General features: G+C 39.7%; 1 protein-coding gene across 1 annotated transcript in view; it reads right to left on the bottom strand.

Annotated features, from left to right (window-relative positions):
- Positions 1 to 17,553, bottom strand: part of LOC138019598 (rho GTPase-activating protein 39-like) — a 34,083-nt gene that overhangs the window by 7,020 nt on the left and 9,510 nt on the right. Inside the window, exons 2-9 of the mRNA XM_068866457.1 lie at positions 17,225 to 17,326; positions 15,883 to 16,021; positions 14,253 to 14,528; positions 13,330 to 13,649; positions 11,981 to 12,153; positions 3,824 to 4,140; positions 1,905 to 2,045; positions 9 to 232 (exon numbers count right to left, since the gene is read on the bottom strand). Coding sequence (XP_068722558.1) covers positions 9 to 232; positions 1,905 to 2,045; positions 3,824 to 4,140; positions 11,981 to 12,153; positions 13,330 to 13,649; positions 14,253 to 14,528; positions 15,883 to 16,021; positions 17,225 to 17,326 — 1,692 coding nt within the window. The remainder of the gene's footprint in view (positions 1 to 8; positions 233 to 1,904; positions 2,046 to 3,823; positions 4,141 to 11,980; positions 12,154 to 13,329; positions 13,650 to 14,252; positions 14,529 to 15,882; positions 16,022 to 17,224; positions 17,327 to 17,553) is intronic.

Raw genomic sequence — 17,553 nt, forward strand, 5'->3', positions numbered from 1 at the left:
TCACTTACGGCCTGAAGTTGTCCGTTGTCTGTTTACAAAGCTGCAAATAAATCTCGTCTCTTAGCACAGGGGTATTCCAGCCCTTGGTTGTAAGTTCGAGTGCGAGCTTTTCTGGAGTCTTTGCCTTGACTGCCCGATCACCCATGTACCCGAGAATAACCTTAAACGTGTCGATGGCGTCTTTCTTGAGCTGCCTGTCCTGGATTAGAATCAGCGGCTTTTTGATTGGCACCTGTATATAATAAGGATTGAAAAATGAGGGAACTGAGTGATCCTCGCACTTAGTTAGCTGGACAATTTCAGCAATTGTCACTTCAAAGACATATAAAAAAGTGCGTTGGAGCCACCTGAATTCTTCAAGTGTCTATAGAGCGAGTTTCAATCGAGTGTCGTAAAACCAAAGCCAAAGTAATTACTTTGGCCAATCAAAGGGACGGACACAATCCAGTAAACCAATCAAAACTCGAAGTAATTACACGAAGCTAGCCGACACAAAGCGCGGGGAAATGTGCACGCGCGAGCCACGATTGGTTTTGGTTTAACTTCTGACTGGTTGAAAAAGTGGCGCGAGAACTTTGAACCAATCACTTTGTGAAGTAATGCAAAACAAAAGCAATTCGCTTATTACTTTCGACACTCAATTGAAAACCGCTCTAAAACAGCGACAATTGCTAATCGTCTATAACCCGCACTTCAAATATACATTCATTTCAAGTTTCATTCAAGGCTTGAAAACTCAATCGTTTTCTTTCCCGTCAAAATGATATTTGACACTTAAAAGTGCTCAGACTACCAAAACGGGAACGGAATGCCCCTGTGCAATAGGTAGAAAACTGAGAAACTAATTAACGAACAGCATCTTGCAATCCGTTAAACGGCAATTTATGAACAAACGGCTCAAGGTCACGCAAACTAGCCCTAGCTGTCACGTTCGAGGTTGGTTTCTTTCTTCCTCTCCTTACTTGGATGTTTTTATTTATTTATTTATTTATTTATTTATTTATTTATTGCCCTTCCCAACAAAATGGGTAGAACTGCTCCACGCAAGTTAAAGGACCTACCTCAGATTTTCGATGCCGGAAATCTAGCGAATGCTACAATCAGTGGCAAAATGAGTAGATGGGACACTATCCCTCAGATGGGCCTGAAAACTCTCAGCACAACTGGCAAAATTCCACTAAAAGCTTCAAAATAGAAGTCCCCAAATAGACAAGGAAATGTCTGTTCACTGGTGACAACATTGTTCTTGGGAAAGGGGAGGTGGCAATCAATTCAAACAAAGTAGGAAAACCAACTCCCAAGACGTTTGCCACTGATTGTCTTTTTGGAAATGGGTTCAACTGCGGTTTAAAACTTGTAACACTTACAGATAAAGCAACACAAAGGAAACAAAAGAGAGGGAAAAAAGGAGCCCAGCCAGGGATCATCGAAAGTCGCAAGGCTCTTTCATTTTTCCCAGTTTTAATATATTACGGCAGTTCCTTGTCGAAAACAGCATCAAAAACAGGCAAGCGCATCGAAGAGAAAAAAATTATCTTCTTCAAGGGACTAACTACTAGAAAGTTCTTTCCTTTCGATCATGCATTCGCTTCGAAGACCGAATCTTTGTTTACGACGCAGTAAGACTGTCTTGCTCGAATTACAAGCAACAGAAAATACCTATCAAATTGCTTGCTTTCGGAAATTATGATCGGTTCATTCTTCGGCTGCTGTTTGGGAAACAAACAGCACGCCGGAATTAAGGGAACGATTCCCAGTCTCTGTTTGAGCGTAAGAGACGAAATCTGGGTAACGATCAAAAGAATTGCTACAGTTTCGATGCTTTTATTGACACTTGATCGACAACATACCCTGGTGATATCCAACCATTAGTAACGTTTTCAAGTGTTGAAAGTCGCACATACCTTTGACCAGGAGAGCATGCTTGCTAATGAAATCCGTTTCCGCCTGAACACACCCTTCTTGTGATGACTAAAGTAGTCTTCGTAAGCACCAAGCGCTCGCATCAGAGGAGGTTTGGAGCCGGGAATGGAATGCGAACGTTCCTAAGGAGACGTTTAACAACGATAACAAAATACATGAAAAAATTACACGATTCTGATTGGCGGAGAGAAGTGCAGTTCAAGTGTAACACAGTGCAAAAAGTGTAATATCAGTCCAAATTACACATCGAAATTCTGGATTACGATTGGCCAATAAACAATAGGGTTTGGTGGATTACCAATCAAATCTTTTGTTTTCAAATCAAGCGCGCGCACTGGATGGCGCAATTTTTCCCTGATTGCGTGATACGCGTGTGTTTCTTCTGCTTAACCATCTCGATATTATTAATAAGTAATCACATGATTTTTCTCGTGCAATTTGGAATAAATGAGCACTTGTACATTTTTTTAAAGACTACTAATTGCACTTGCCCTACCAGCTCATACAATTTTGGTGTCTTTGAAAAAATTTACCCGTGCTTATTTATTCCAAATTGCACTCGAAATCATGTGACAGAGCGGTTTTCAAATGAGTGTCATAAAACCAAAACCAAAGTAATTACTTTGGCCAATCAAAGAGGACGGAGACAATCCAGTAAACCAATCAAAACTCAAAGTAATTACACGTAGCCGACACAAAGCGCGGGAAAATGTGCACGCGCGAGCCATGATTGGTTTTGGTTTCACTAACACTTCTGATTGGTTGAAAAATTGGCGCGAGAACTTTGAACCAATCACTGAGTGAAGTAATGCAAAACCAAAGTAATTATCTAATTACTTTTGACACTCAACTGAAAACCACTCTAATCACCTATACTTATTGTAAAATAATTAGGACAGTACGCGCACTCTCATTGGTCAACAGCTGTGTTAAGATGAGAGTATGTAAACACGGCTGTGAAATCACACGAATTTTGATTGGTTATGTGTTGTGAGACGCGCGTTTTGATCGGCTGGTAGGAAATATGAGCGCGTATCAAGAAAATCTCTTTCAATCAAGAAGTAAAAAAACAGCATTTTCCTTCATTTGTCGAATTAATTTGGAGAAATATTTTATAAAAGCAATAGAGGACTTTTTCCGTGTTTACATAGCCTCATCTAAACACGAGGAGGCGTTGGGAGAAGTCGAGACAGTAATGCAAATGAAGTTTGACTACTCTGAACGTCGCCGCACTGCAGGCCAGGTGACCATCATTACGCTTAATCCTTGGATAGCCAGGGCTTTAAGAAATACTAAATTCATCCTTAATCTTGGCAACTGGAGCCTTTCAAGGGTCCTCGGTGAAGATTTCCGACTGTAGTTGCGTCACTAAGCTAACAGAATCCGTTCATCGTCTTATTCACCGTATAAGCAGCCACCAAATTTAGACAGCAAGGACAGAACAAACCATCACACCTCATTCGTTAGGCAACGAAAGTTCATAGAGTGAGTGAGATTTTAAAACTTTTTTGCGAGAACTGGGCAAAAATTGCCAAAGCAATCGCGAAATCACCGCCACGCCTTCAAAACAAAAAATGAGTCCGTGAATTTGTTTTCGAGTTCTATTTAGATGAATTAATAGACCTTTTTAACTTGTACGGTTTTTTCCATTTCAGACCACGTGATGTTACTCTAGAGAACAGTTTCTTTCAAAGGTGTCTTTTGCAGGTGCATATGTACGCATCACATATGAAAAAAAAGACAAAAGGAGCATTCCCTTGGGAACATCACGTGGTATGAAATGAGAAAACAAAACGTACAAGCTAAAAAGGTGTATTGCCTGTTCATGTTTTGATTGGTTAAAATAATTGATTTTCCTTTTGTTTAAACATGCAACATGCTGAACGATTCAGCAGCTCACCAAGGTGTTGTGCTTAGAGGATCCAGTGGCCGGGGAAGCTATGGAAGATGGTCGACTAATTCGCGGCAGAGTGCTTGGAGTTCCTATCGATCTTGTTTCCAAAGCATCATCATCATCGTCGTCGTCGTCGTCATCGCGCCTCAGATCCTTCAGCACACTGTCACTCACTTGCCTTTTATGCCTTAACGAGCGAACATTCTGCGGACTCGCACTGAGTGATGAAGGGGCACAAGCTTCAACCAGACGTGCTGTGGTAGCCGGCATGCCGCCTGCTCTGAGTTTCAAGCTCAGAGAATCGTCAATACTGTTCTTGTGGCCTGCGTATGGAAACATCGTGTAAGATACAAAAAAGTTTGTTCCTTCGACAATTTCGCGAACGCAATACACCTTATTCCAAAACGGCCGCCGTGTTTCCTGGCAAATTGGTCCTTTTGGTCTCGCTTTCAAACGTAAAATTCAAAAGAATATTTAACCTTGAACGAGACCAAAAGAGCCAATTTTCAATCGAACAAAAGAATACTAAAATGGCAGCCATTTTGGAATAAGGTGTATATATACCAAGTTAAGCTGGCTCGAAAGGGTTTCAACACTTAGAAGACTCTCTGTTTAGATCGAACAAAGCTACAACACTGCATCACGTAACTGCAATGTTATGGTACCATGCGAAACACCGATTATTTCCAAACAAGATGTGATCATTATTGTGATGTAATAAGTTACCTTAGCAACGGGAAAGCCCAGCAAAAACACCCTATATTTTGGATTTAGTTGCTTATATCTCAAAAACGAACTCGGTGACCCCCCTTTTTAATTGCTGAAAAGCGATTAGAAGGCCACGATGAAACTTTCGGCAAAGTTTAAAAATGTTCTTTCCAGAGGATTCAGAGCTACCTTAAAAAAAATCACAAAATTAAGGTGGCTCTGAATCCACTAGCCAGAATTGTTTAAAAGTTTTATCATGCCCTTCTGATTACTTTTCAGAAATAAAAAATGGGGGTCACCGAGCGAGTTCGTTTTTGAGATATAAGCAACTAAAGACAATATCAAGGTTGTTTTTATAGGGCTTGCCCGTTGCCACGGTGGCATATTACGTCACAATAATGACTGCATCTTGTTCAGCAATAATTCGTGTTTCATTTGGTACCACAATATTGCCAATTACATGATACAACGTTGTGGTGCCGATCCTTGAAATAAGAGCGTTGAAACTGGTTCGAGCCTCCATAAGATGCTGATCATCGCCGTTATTCATTAACGTTACCTGAGCAGTAACGAAAGAAAAGCCTGAAAATTTCAGCCTTGAACGGGATTCGAACCCAGACAAGTGCGGTACCGAGGCAGGGCTCTACCAGTTGAGCTATCAAGACATCTTGAAAGCTGGTCATTATGCGAGTTCATATTGACCCCGTAAATGATACAGATACAGCGAAAGTTAAATATATATGGAAGCCATATATTAACCTTAGCAATAATTATATACTCTTAGGGCCTGGCCAAACGGGAAATGTTTGGCGTTTAAACAACATCAAACATTGTTTGGTGGAGAACGCATGTTTTATGAGTCAAATCAGTCAATGAGTCAATGAGTCATGAGTCATGAGTCAATGAGACTCACAGTCAATATAGCAATAATTTGTTGATTAAGCCTAAGCCCTCGTTTCAGTGATTAGGCCTAAGCACTCTCTGAAATTTTAGCTTTCATTTTATGGTTTAATTAACTGCACTAAATAGTTGACTCATTGACTCATTGACTCATAAATACTTAACACTCTGTTTGGTGACCAACCATTTTACTGTTTGGCCACCTTGCTTGGTGCTGTTTGATCGTGTTTGATAAAATTTGAAGGCCATCAAACATTCGATCAAACGACTTAAAACATTTATTTTGTTCTCGTGTTCGACGGGCGAGATTTTGCTCGTTTGGTGCGTGCATGCGTACCACGCTTGCTCAGCCACTTTTATATCCACGTATTTTTTACGTATTTGTGGCCCATAGTTCTTTGCCTGTGGAGTTTGATCTGAGTTGGATCAAAAATGTTTAAAACGTTTGGCCACTCACACCACCGTCAGCATGTTTGATCACCAAACAATGTTCGATGTTGTTTAAACGCCAGACATTTCCCTTTTGTCAAGGTCCTTGAAAACAAAGTTCGAGGGCCGTACTATAACTTATCGCCTGCGTTTCTCCTAGTTCAATTTACGGCTTGAGTGCTTAGAAAATAAAACGGTAAAAACAAGTACCAGCCCCTTGCATTAGTTAAGGACCAAGAAAACGAGTCATTCAATCGGTTGTGAGTCGGACAACTGTGCGAGGAGAGGTCCCGGGTTCGAGCCTCGGTCTAAGCAACACCAGGGTTAAATTAAATTGCCCCTGTAATCAAAAAACCACTTCCTTTTTTCCTTCAGATTTCGAAAGTGTGTTTGCTTAACACCTGACTGGCAAAAATTTGAGCTTTGATTTTTATCCAAAGGCCGTTTACTTTTGAGTGTAAGTTTTGGATTTCACGGTCCGACATTACTCACGTTCAAAACTGACCGATTGGACCTCAGAGGGTTGGATCCAAGGAAAAGTGACGTCAGAGGCTCACTAGCTTAAAATTTCAGCGTGTGAACGCAGCTTATTATATATGCAAAGCGTGAGTTTAAAAGTCTGAAAGCCCAAAACCCCCGTGCTGCATATTAATTCTGCGGCGTACACACGTATTGCATTCTCAAACTAGTGAGCCTTTGACGTCATTTTCTCCTCGATCCAGCTCTCTCAAGAACATAATGTTAGTAATGGTGGACCATTAAATAGGAAAATTACAGTTAAAATCAAGAGGTGTCTTTTTTAAATCAAGGCTTAAAACGTGGGTCACTTAGTGCTTTGTTAACATAGTTTTGAAATCCAAAGAAAAATATGAATCGATTTTTTGGTCACAGGGGTACTTTAAGTGAAATTAAGTGAAGCTATGATCTTATATACCATTTCATCACCAGGGGTTAATGTAACTGAGGAGATTTTAGCTCATATTTTTGCGGTTCTCTGCATGACGACAACGTGAAATCACTAAATTTTAGGTTTTGACCACAATGTGAGCATGCAACAGAGAATCTTGCATTCTCTATTTTCAGTCTGAAACCGCTCGTACCAATTTAGTTTTAGGATACTTCGCCCACATTGTAAGAAGTGAACGAGGTGGAATAATCGCGAAAGACTTTTACCAGAGCAAAGTTCTATTTTGAGGTGACGTTTTCGTCGACGTCACCGTCGTAGATCCTAAGGTCCCTAGTTACACGAGAACGGTACGAACTCAGACCGGTACGAGAGTTTCTCATCTCGGTCTAGCAAACGAGACGAAGTCAGACCGATCAAAGTTCATTGCCAGGCAGGTCTTCTTTCCTTGGCTGATTTAGTTATTTACTTTATTTATGATGCAGTCACAATGAATTATATGGAGGTGTTCCTTGCATACGGTGAGAGCTAATGAAATTTAAACTGACCAATCAGAATTCAGCGAGAGGGAAAAACTGTGCTATCCTTGTGCTATCCGACGTCACGCCAATTGTTTACATTCTGATTGGTTAGATCGGTGGACATTCGCTCAGCCTTCTGTTGTGACTCTCTTGACCGTCGCTTCTTTGAACTCAGCGAGACAGAAATGACTCATTGTTCTGGCAATCAATTTGCCAATCCACTTTATCCAGTTTATGGATTGGTCTAGCATGTGATTAACAACCAGGATCGCTTTTGAACTTTATTCTGTAGAAGAAGAAGACGTTGCTGAGTGAACATTTTTACGACGAAATCCCTTGGTTTGTACTGTTCAGCACTTTGATGTCCGATAACTGATCAATCACATTTGGTCGTCTGACCTTATGAAGTTTTTTCAGCTCTTGTTTGTGTCCATCATGATCGAACTTCAGGTGAAGCGCTATGCTGCTTTATGCCAACTTCGGTGGCTTGTGATGAGCTTGCCTGCTGCCCAAATTGTTGTTGTATTTGGGCAAGATTGGTCTTGGGTTGGAACTTAATAGTGAGGGGAACAATTTTTCGTTCATCTGCTGTGCCAGACAACAAACAATCCTGTCGGGTGTTCCATTTGCTTGGTGAGTCTTGCACGACCATCGTCTATCAGATCTGGATTGGAGTTTTCTTTCAGTGATTACAACTTGCGATCGTTCTGCAAACATCTACGTAGCATGCAGCACTTTTTAGTGACTCGAGGATCCCCGGCCCGTTTTGCTGTTTTAAACGGAGTCCTGCCTTTTGTGATCTTTTGTGAGCTGTTTGTCTTCAGTGCTTGTACTTTTTCGTTTGTTCCTGGTGGCACAAAGTAACTTTGATGATTTCAAAGGACTTGAATCCTTAATTGCATTAGCGATTTTTTTATTAAGGAACCATTAAGTGAATAGTACACAAAATTAGGAGAAACTGTTGGTTGAATAGACCATATTTGTAGACATAATTATCTACCCAGTTTAAGTACTTAGCTCAACAAGTTGTTTGGCTCCACAAGTTTCAGTTTCAGGCCAGGTAACCGAATTCACCCAGGTACTGTTGCACACTACCATAGTTCTTTGGAAATTGAATAGCTCCTTGAACACCTGGTTGCTTGACAAGAAACTTGATGTGTTTGTTCTCTACATTGGTGAATGCAGCCACTAACTGTCCATTGTGGATAAACTCCAGACCAACTCTTCTTTCAATTTAATCTTTGTTCTTCGCAGGGCATCAATAATGGTGTCCCTTGTACAATGTTAGTTTAAAGATTTTGCCCCATTTCATAGGGCACTGTGGTTGCCAGATTCACTTTCAAACTTATCATGGAAATGTAAATCAATACTAGTGAAGAGTCAGTCCCTTGAATTGTTGATAGAAAATTTATTTAAATGCATATTGAAACATCAGTTGAGGAATATTTTTTTCCCACTTTGTGAACCTAACATACATTGCTGCCATTTGTTTATTGCTTGGTCATTCAATGTCTTGATCACATCAAGTAATTTATTTTTTAGGTATTGTGTATCTTAATCTAAAAACTTAACTGTTTGCTTTTCGGAGCCCTTTTGCGGCATATTTAGATAGGCAGGAAATGTTCCACATTTTATGGTAAATAGTTCTGCATAGTTTTAAGGAACATTGCAGCCAAATCTAATTGAATATGAGACTAAAATATGCTGTTTGACATTTTGTGAATTTAAAGACTATTAATATTGTTTGCGCTTGTTTTAAAAGGCTTAAGGTTGGCACTCAAAAGTGTTCCTTCTATGATCTTATTCTGTAAAGATTACCTTCGGAGAATTGGATCAAGGCCAGTTTTTTCTTCTAGCTTCTTTCCCCAGTGCCCTCTGAGAATGGAGTTGATTTGGTTTTGCCCAATGTTGAAAGATGAAACAATGCCTAAACCAGCCAGCCACAAGGAATACTTCATGGTGCTTTTTTTACAAACATGGGCATGAGGGTGCTCGTAAGCATCTGATCATTGTTTCGCATGCTTAAGTGTTATTGTAAATAATCTATTTCTCTAAGAAAGTGTTCTTTTCTTGTTGGTCATTCAAAAATTGTTGGAATAGCTTGTTTGAGCTGTTGGATAGACGCAGAACATTTGATGAGGCCCTCCTGGGGAGAGGAGTCCTTGTTCCCTTTACATATTTGCTTGTGTTTCCTTGTTCCCCAAAGTACTTTCAAACTTGTTCCCAGCTTTTTGATCCCTAAAATTTAAATTGGTTTTCTTCCCTTGTTCCCTAAAATATTTTGATATTGTTAAAAAAACCAGTGAGGAACATTAAATTTTAGTTACCCAAATTTTGAAATTTTAGATACTAGATATTTTATTCATATTCTTACATTTTTATGTATATATTTCTTTTTTTCTTTAATATTATTTTGTGGAAAACCTGTAAAATAGCTTCAGCTAAGTGTTTCTATCCACGTTAAATAAAGATTATGTATGTATGTATGTATGTATGTATGTATGTATGTTACTCTGTTCCCCAGTTTAAATTAGCCATGTTCTTTTCTTCGCCAAACCCATGGGAGTGCCTCTTTGTTGAACTTGATGTTGATTCTCGTATTGGCCTAATAGCAATTCACTGTTGAATTGCAAGACACAGCAAGTTCTTATTTGGGATTGAGGGAAAAATAAATTTTCGCACAATAAAAGAAACACAATTTTGACTGCCCCTTCTAGATCTTGCTCTTTTCAGACATGAACCAGGTTGTTTGCACCTTTCTGGCGACCTGCGGGAGGGCAAGCTCTAGAAACTCTTCCTTAGCGAGCCTTCCACTGAAAAACTTTCCAAGTCTGGCTTTCCGGTGTTAGGGGCCGAGGTTTTTGTGCAAAATTCATCAGCGGCTTCCTTGCAGCTTCTAAAAGGTGTTCCTTCGGGCAATGGTTAGTAAACGTTTTGTAGTGCTTATACAAATTTTCGCTACTTGAAAATGTATGTTCGCGCGAAAAAATATCAGCTTGACAATTTTTCTTTCCCGATACTCCATTTAAAATAAACGTGAGCGCCATTAGTAATAAAGGGCCAGAAAACCATTTAAAACATTTTGTGGCAATTTTTTTGTCAACAAACTTGGGTTGTCGGCGAGCAGAATTCGAACGTGACCTGTTGTGCTTTGGCTTTTATTTGTGCTTTTCTAACTATTCTAAGACGAATTCAGGCTGGTATTTTCGAATCAAGTGCAAGAAGACGGCAAAACCGTATCGATATTTATTTGAGTTAACTTCGCGAATAAAGACTTTGACCGCGTCCTTGCGTAGATCAACAACAATGTCATTTACGAACAACCGAAATGCACTGTTTCCAGTGAAGGGGCAAATGATTGACAGGATAGCACGGTTTTGACTGCCGCGCGCACTGCGGGCGCAGGTTCCGTATGCAAGGTTACGAGCCAAAGCCAGGGGCTCAAATGGCCTAAGGTCAGCAAGATATTATGAAGTACTTTGTACAATAATGAGTAATGGAATCATCGTAATCATCATAATGGTTTCATCGTAAACACAAAAACAGAAATGTATGGAGGCCGATACGAACTCATGCCGGTCTGAGTTCGTCCTAATCTCGTACCCAGATCTCCCACGGTCATACGGAAGGGAAATCTGGTAAAGTTCGATTTCGAGCATGCTCATTGCCAGCGAGGCTCGAAATACGGTCTTTTCTATCACTGCGCATGTTCGTACAGAACAGATTCTTTTGGGTAGAGGACAAGGAAACCTTAAACTTAAGCCGAAACAGAAAGAAGCGATCTCGTGCAAAGTGTAGTTAGCCAAACCGTAAATTGAAAGCTAAAATGTTAAAGAGAGTTTAGGCCTAATCACTAAAACGAGCGCTATTTTCTTGACACGATCTCGTGAAAAATGTAGTTAATCTAACCGTAAAATTCACAATTGGTCACTACTTAATTCGCGAGTCACGCTTTAAGAGCAAGAAATACTGTTTTGAATAAATTACATACTTCAACTAGAATTTATTAGTTTCTGCGTACCGCGTAGCAAGCTACGCAGAACTTTATTTGAGTGGCTGGGTACGTGGGGCTTTCGTCGGTACCATTGACACAAACGTCGCAAATTTTTAAAATGATATTCCTCAACTGTAAAGCTTTTCCGGCGTCGGAAGAAAACAAAACTTTCCTCCGCACAACTGGCATTTATTCAGAACAGCACATGACCTTGCGAAAACCAAACCTTCACTAAGTGCCCCACGACATATGCCAATCGGAGCGTAGATTGCATTGCCGCAACCTTTTTTTAGTAGCCAATGAAAAATGGTGTACTGTCGAACTTTACCAGATCTCACATTTCCAGTAACAGAGTGAGATCTGGGTACGAGATTAAGTTAGTCCCGGTGTCATTTAAATACCCTCTAAGGAGATCTGCCTCCTCTTGAAATTCTAATATGTCAGTTATCTTACAATGAATAACTCTGTTTTACATCACGTAGAGATTTACTAATCGATGGTGACTCGGGGATACTCGGAAAAAAGGAGTCGAACCCACGACGATCTCCCGATTACTAATTCCGATGATCTACCACTAAGTCATAAGAGAATCGTTTTCCTCTTTTTTAATCCGTTTTTGTCTTTTCCCCCGATTTTTATTTGTGGTAAATTATTAAGCCTGTCATCAATGAAGTTTAGTTGCAGAACGAGCCCAATGAGATGCCTACCTTTCTTGAGGCCATTTAAATTTCCATTTGCAACAAAGACGGAATCATCATCTTTCCTTGAATCCAATTTAGATGTAGCACTGTTTGCAATGATAGTTCTGGATGCACTTTCGATTGCCTGCCGCGCCCTTTCAATGGTGCCTGATGGACTGAGATGGTCATCACCAGCACTGCTGCATAGAAAAAGATTTACAACACAATCATGAATGGGTTGCACATTCACATTTTATGTTTTAACTGAACTATTGTGACAATAATTATTAGTATTCACGGCTTGAAATTGCGACCAATAAAGTCGCATTTCCGACTGAATTTTTTCCCTTTGCGACTAAAATATCTGGAGAAGTCGCAAATTTGAAACTTGCTTTCACCTTCGCTCGTCCGAAGCAAAAGAGTTAGCAGTTGCCAATTTGCTGCTACGTACAAGATTATTTTGTTTCTCTTTTGAATTTTCTTTCACTCTGAAGATAGCGCAATTGTAGCGTTATTTAAAGTTCGCTGCGATGTTACGTGCACAACTCCATTCCTTCGATATTATTTGCCATAAGCGGTTTCTTTAAACACAAGTATTGTGGGCTCATATTTTGTTTTGCTACACCGCTAACAACAAAATGCAGCGCTAAGACTTTGCCACTAAAATTTGCGAAATTGCGACTAAATTTTCGTATCTTTTCGCAAAATTGCGACTGGATTTTTTCGTTAATTTTCAATGCGAATCCAAACACTTGACTCATTGTCGGAAATACAGTAAGTAGCAAATGCTTAAGGACTAATCACGACACTTTGTGTAAGGCTTGCATGCAACTGCACTGATGTCTTGGCAAAAGTGTGATTAATTTTAGGCCCGTTTTAAACGTCGCATTTTACATGTGCTGAATCTAATGCAAATGAGAAAAATTTATCGTTTTCGCTCACTTGCATTACATTCGGAACATGTAAAATGTGACGTTTAAAACGAGCCTTAGAGGGTGGGGCTAAATCGCATGGGTGGGTGGGTGGGTCGTGTTTGTTTGAAGATGAAAAAGGATATATATTAGCTCCCTCAGTGCTCGGTCTAAATTTGTCTTAGGTCTTACGTCTTCTCTGTTTCGAGAATTTCCAGCCCTTGATTAAAAAAGGGTTAGGGTTAGGGTTAGGGACCCACGACACACGACTCACGACCCACGACTCACGACCCAACCACCCACGCACCACGCCGATTAGACACTCTCGTCTTAGATACAGAAACTTATCGACACGTATTCACTTCACAAGCCAAATTCAATACTCATCGGATATCTGATTTACAATGGCTGAATCATTCTAGATACCTACAAAGATCTCCACCTTACATTGTGTCTTTCACTTACTCATCCAAAGTGCCATTACGTGACAAAGTTCCTGAGGGTGTCAAGGGGCCTTCTTCATCCGTTAAATAACCTTTCTCATCTTGAACTTCAGGAGGTGATAAATCTACAGGAGGTACTTCAGGTATTGGGATTTCAGGCGATCTCTGTCTCTCCAAACTTCCACCTTCCTCTTCTGGTGCATCAGCAATCGCTGTTATTTCTTCAAAAGTTGCATCAACAACATTTTCAGTGTCATCTTTCACAGTTTTGCTTTCCACTCCATTTTCCACAACAGCGATTTCCTTCAAAACAGCTACTAGAGCATTAGAAGAGCTGGCCTCCTGCAAATAGTTGAAAAGAAATTGTTATAAGACCCGAACCAACCCAAAGAATCAACTCAATTATGGTGATAGCTGTTTTTCCAGAGATTTACATAATAATATTTACAAAGATGGTGATAAAATTTAGTGGTTCATCTGTTCAAATCGCAATCGGCCTAAAAGCTGAATTTGTCTTCAAATTCAAATCGACCATGCTTTGTTAATGGCCACCTATTTGCCCTCCTGCCAGTTGGGTTAATTACTTCAGCATACTAGGGATGCTTTCCATCAATTTTGACAAAACTGAACGGACTGAGATCGGGCATTTGAAAGGACTAACTCCACAACTCCTTCAAATTAACACACTTCAAGGATGATATATACTGCTCCAGAAGAATGCAAGAGAGTATCATTCAAGTGTTCCTTCAAACTGTTAAATTTTCTTTGCAAACTGATGGGTCTGACCGGCAAGTTCTGACAAACGGAAAGAGTCCTAATATTGATTTGCAATAATAATTATTTACTTTGCTGCTTATTGTTGCAAAGAAATAATTATGCACTACCTATAGATTATTATGATACAGATAATAATAATTTATTACTGTATGCATCGTATGGTCTTACCTCTGCATCATGTTTCCTATGCTCACGTGAGCTGGCTCGTTCCCTCTTATCTCGGCTGCTACCATGTCGCCGTGATGAGGAACCATCCCTTGAGATACCATCCTTACGTCCACTGCTTTCCCTTCTGTTTAATGAGCTGTCATCCTGTTTACCTGACCCATCCTTTCTTAAGCTTCCATCTCTCCGCTTCCTCTCTGATCCTTCCCGACTTGATAAACCTTCCCTCTTCTCTTCCCTGGCCTTTGCTGCTCTGCGTTTTTCCCTGGCTTTGAGAGTCTAAAATGGAGACATTTCTCTTGAGTCAGAAGTTAACAAGATTAATTGATAAGGCAACAATAACATTATTATCGTCTTGCCGAGGACGTGCATGAAATTATTTTTGAATTAACGGTAAAAGCCCTGACATAAAAGCTGCACAATGGTTTGTTCCCACAAACCAAACAAGTGAGGCTTCGACAAGCATGAAAGTCAGCATGTGAGATACCGTGTTTTGCATAATTGTTTGTTGACAGTTTGGCCAAATTCCATTCACCATGATTGAGAGATGGAAGAAAAAGATTAATCATGGTGTTAAACTAAGGTAACTACCCTGCAGTATTACAGCATTCTTAAAACAGTACATTCAACACCAGCCTGATGATAATTAAATAATTATACGTTACTATGCTTTGCACTAGTTTGCAGCCTCCAAAGTTGCAACCAATCATTCCACTTTCTGGTACCGACAAAATCAGTAACTCACAAAAAGGATCAAATTCAGCCAACCAAAACATAGGATGTCACTTATTAACCCTGCTCTTCCACAGTAATAATAATTATTATTGACAGCATTGATGAATGTAACTATGAAACCATAAATTCGATCGAATTATTTTAAACTTTAGGATCTGAGTGGCACATTAATATAAGTCACAGCAAGACCCAGATAAACCATCAAAAGTCTGCAGCGAAAACCTTGTTGAATGATAAAATCAAAATTAAATTTACTGTTTCGCTGCCTCCCTCAACATTTAAATGATTCCCGTGTGTAATTTATTCTGAGCAAACAAATTAAACCCACAATTATGTACAACTAACATTTTGATCAAGCACTGTCTCTAAATTCCAGCCCAAAATGTTGTGGTATGCTAACATGATGTTGGTCAAAAGGTTAAGTGGCAACTTAAGAAAAATCAAGGCTGCTGCCTAACGGCCCCCAGGTCGCCTAGGGTGCCTTTAAGTTACCTCCGAGCGCAGGCGACCAAATTTCAGAGCGAGTAGCCTAAACGGGCCCCTAACCTATCACAAGGTGATTCATCTTCACTTTTAAAAATTAATTTATTCTAGGCTCTCAAAAAAATGACTCGGGCTACTAACTTTTAATGTTGGAAGGCAGCAGCCTTGAAAATAAAATAATATTGCTCTTGAATAGATAAAGTTCTGGCCCCAGTTGTTCAAACGATGGATAACGCTCTCCACCGGATAAATCACTATCCAGCCGATAAACACTAGCAAAACCAATTGAGTTATCCAGTGGATAATGATTTATCCGGCGGATAGTGCTAACAATCGTTTGAACAACTGGGGCCTGCTGTACATTTCTAAATATTCCAGGCTTTGAACAATAATAGGCTGAGTAAGGAGTAATTACCTGTAGTTTTGCAAGTGGGATGATCTCCACATCCTTGGGTTTGTGCCAAACTGTTGTCTGAGTTCCTGCACAGTAGTAATAATACCGACGAGTCTTCTGGTCATAAAGCTCCCACCACTGAGTGTCATTTGCTTTCCTTCTGCAATTCAGAATTTTACACAAAAGAGCATCATTTAAGTCACTTTAGGAATATCATTCTGTTCTTCTGCTAAACATGAATTCACCTCCCACAAGATGCAACACAGGCTTATTGACCCACTCTAAGATGGCTTGAAAGCACAGTGGTACGCCAGTACCTACACTATATCACAGTGTCATGGTCAAATGTCTGCAATAATCGCTCTCACTTAAGGACAGTGCCTACTAATTCAAAGGTGGTTTGTGAATATGCGGGAAAAGCAGATATTAAAACAAGTAAGTGTTATTGAAACCAAAAAACAAAATTGGGGGTAACCACACATATTTGGAAAAGGTCTAAAATTCAAAGTAATGTATGGTATTCTCTTGCAAATGGAAGCTTTCCTTATCTCTGAAAAAATTGCTTACCTCTAATTTTCTTTTTCGATACCAAGAGCACTTGCTAAGTTCTGCTTTCTCCCCATAGTTTTAAAACCATGCAAAATATCCCTGTATTAGTAAGCACAACCCATACATGTAGGAAACCTGAGCACCTTGAGATGCATAGAATGTTTGCGTACACATAATTTATAACAAAAATAATAATTATTATTTGTTATCCCTACAGTAATAGGTAAGAGTCCCATTCAAGCCTAAATCACGGCTTTTACAGACATGGCTCATGTAATTCCCCATTCACTAAACACAATAATATTTAAGGACAGTGCCTACTACTTCAAAGGTATTTTTGTACGGTTTACTGAATATGCGGGAAAAGCAGATCTTAACAAATGTTTTTGAAATCCAAAAAGAAAATTGGGGGTAACCACGCATTTGTCGAAGATAATTAATCAACAATATTTGTGAAAAGCTTTAAAATACAAAGCAATGTATGGCATTCTTTTCCAAATTGAAAGTCAATTATCTCTGAAAAATGCATGGTTACCCCCAATTTTCTTTTTGGATACCAAGAGCACTTGCTAAGGTCTAATTTTTCCGTATAGTTTCGAGCCACGCAAAAATAGCCCTACCTTAATAAGCACCACCATAGGAAATCTGAGTATCTCGAGATGCACAGAACATGTGCACAATAACAATAGTAGGCATCGTCCTTAAGATTTTAGTACTGGTAAGTCATACCTCAAGAAAGCTAGAGGTACCTAAAGAGTACATGTAGCTTTTTTCAGCTCTGGATTTTATTTAATTTAACAGCTAGATTACTTACACCCTGACTCCAGTTGGAGGCTCCCAAAGGCACTGGCCACTCTTAAGATTTGCGTACATAGGCTCCCCTGTTCGGGGTTCGATTATCTCCACCCACTCAGGCCTAAAAATTGGAATAAAATAATCATTAATTAATTAAATTATTGCAGTTAGAGCGGTTTTCAAATGAGTGTCGTAAAACCAAAACCAAAGTAATTACTTTGGCCAATCAAAAAGGACGGAAACAATCCAGTAAATCAATCAAAACTCGAAGTAATCACACGTAGCCGACACAAAGCGCGGGAAAATGTGCACGCGCGAGCCACGATTGGTTTTGGTTTCACCTCTGAT

This window comes from Montipora capricornis, chromosome 10 (assembly GCF_036669925.1).
Source record: "Montipora capricornis isolate CH-2021 chromosome 10, ASM3666992v2, whole genome shotgun sequence".
Taxonomy (NCBI): Eukaryota; Metazoa; Cnidaria; class Anthozoa; order Scleractinia; family Acroporidae; genus Montipora; species Montipora capricornis.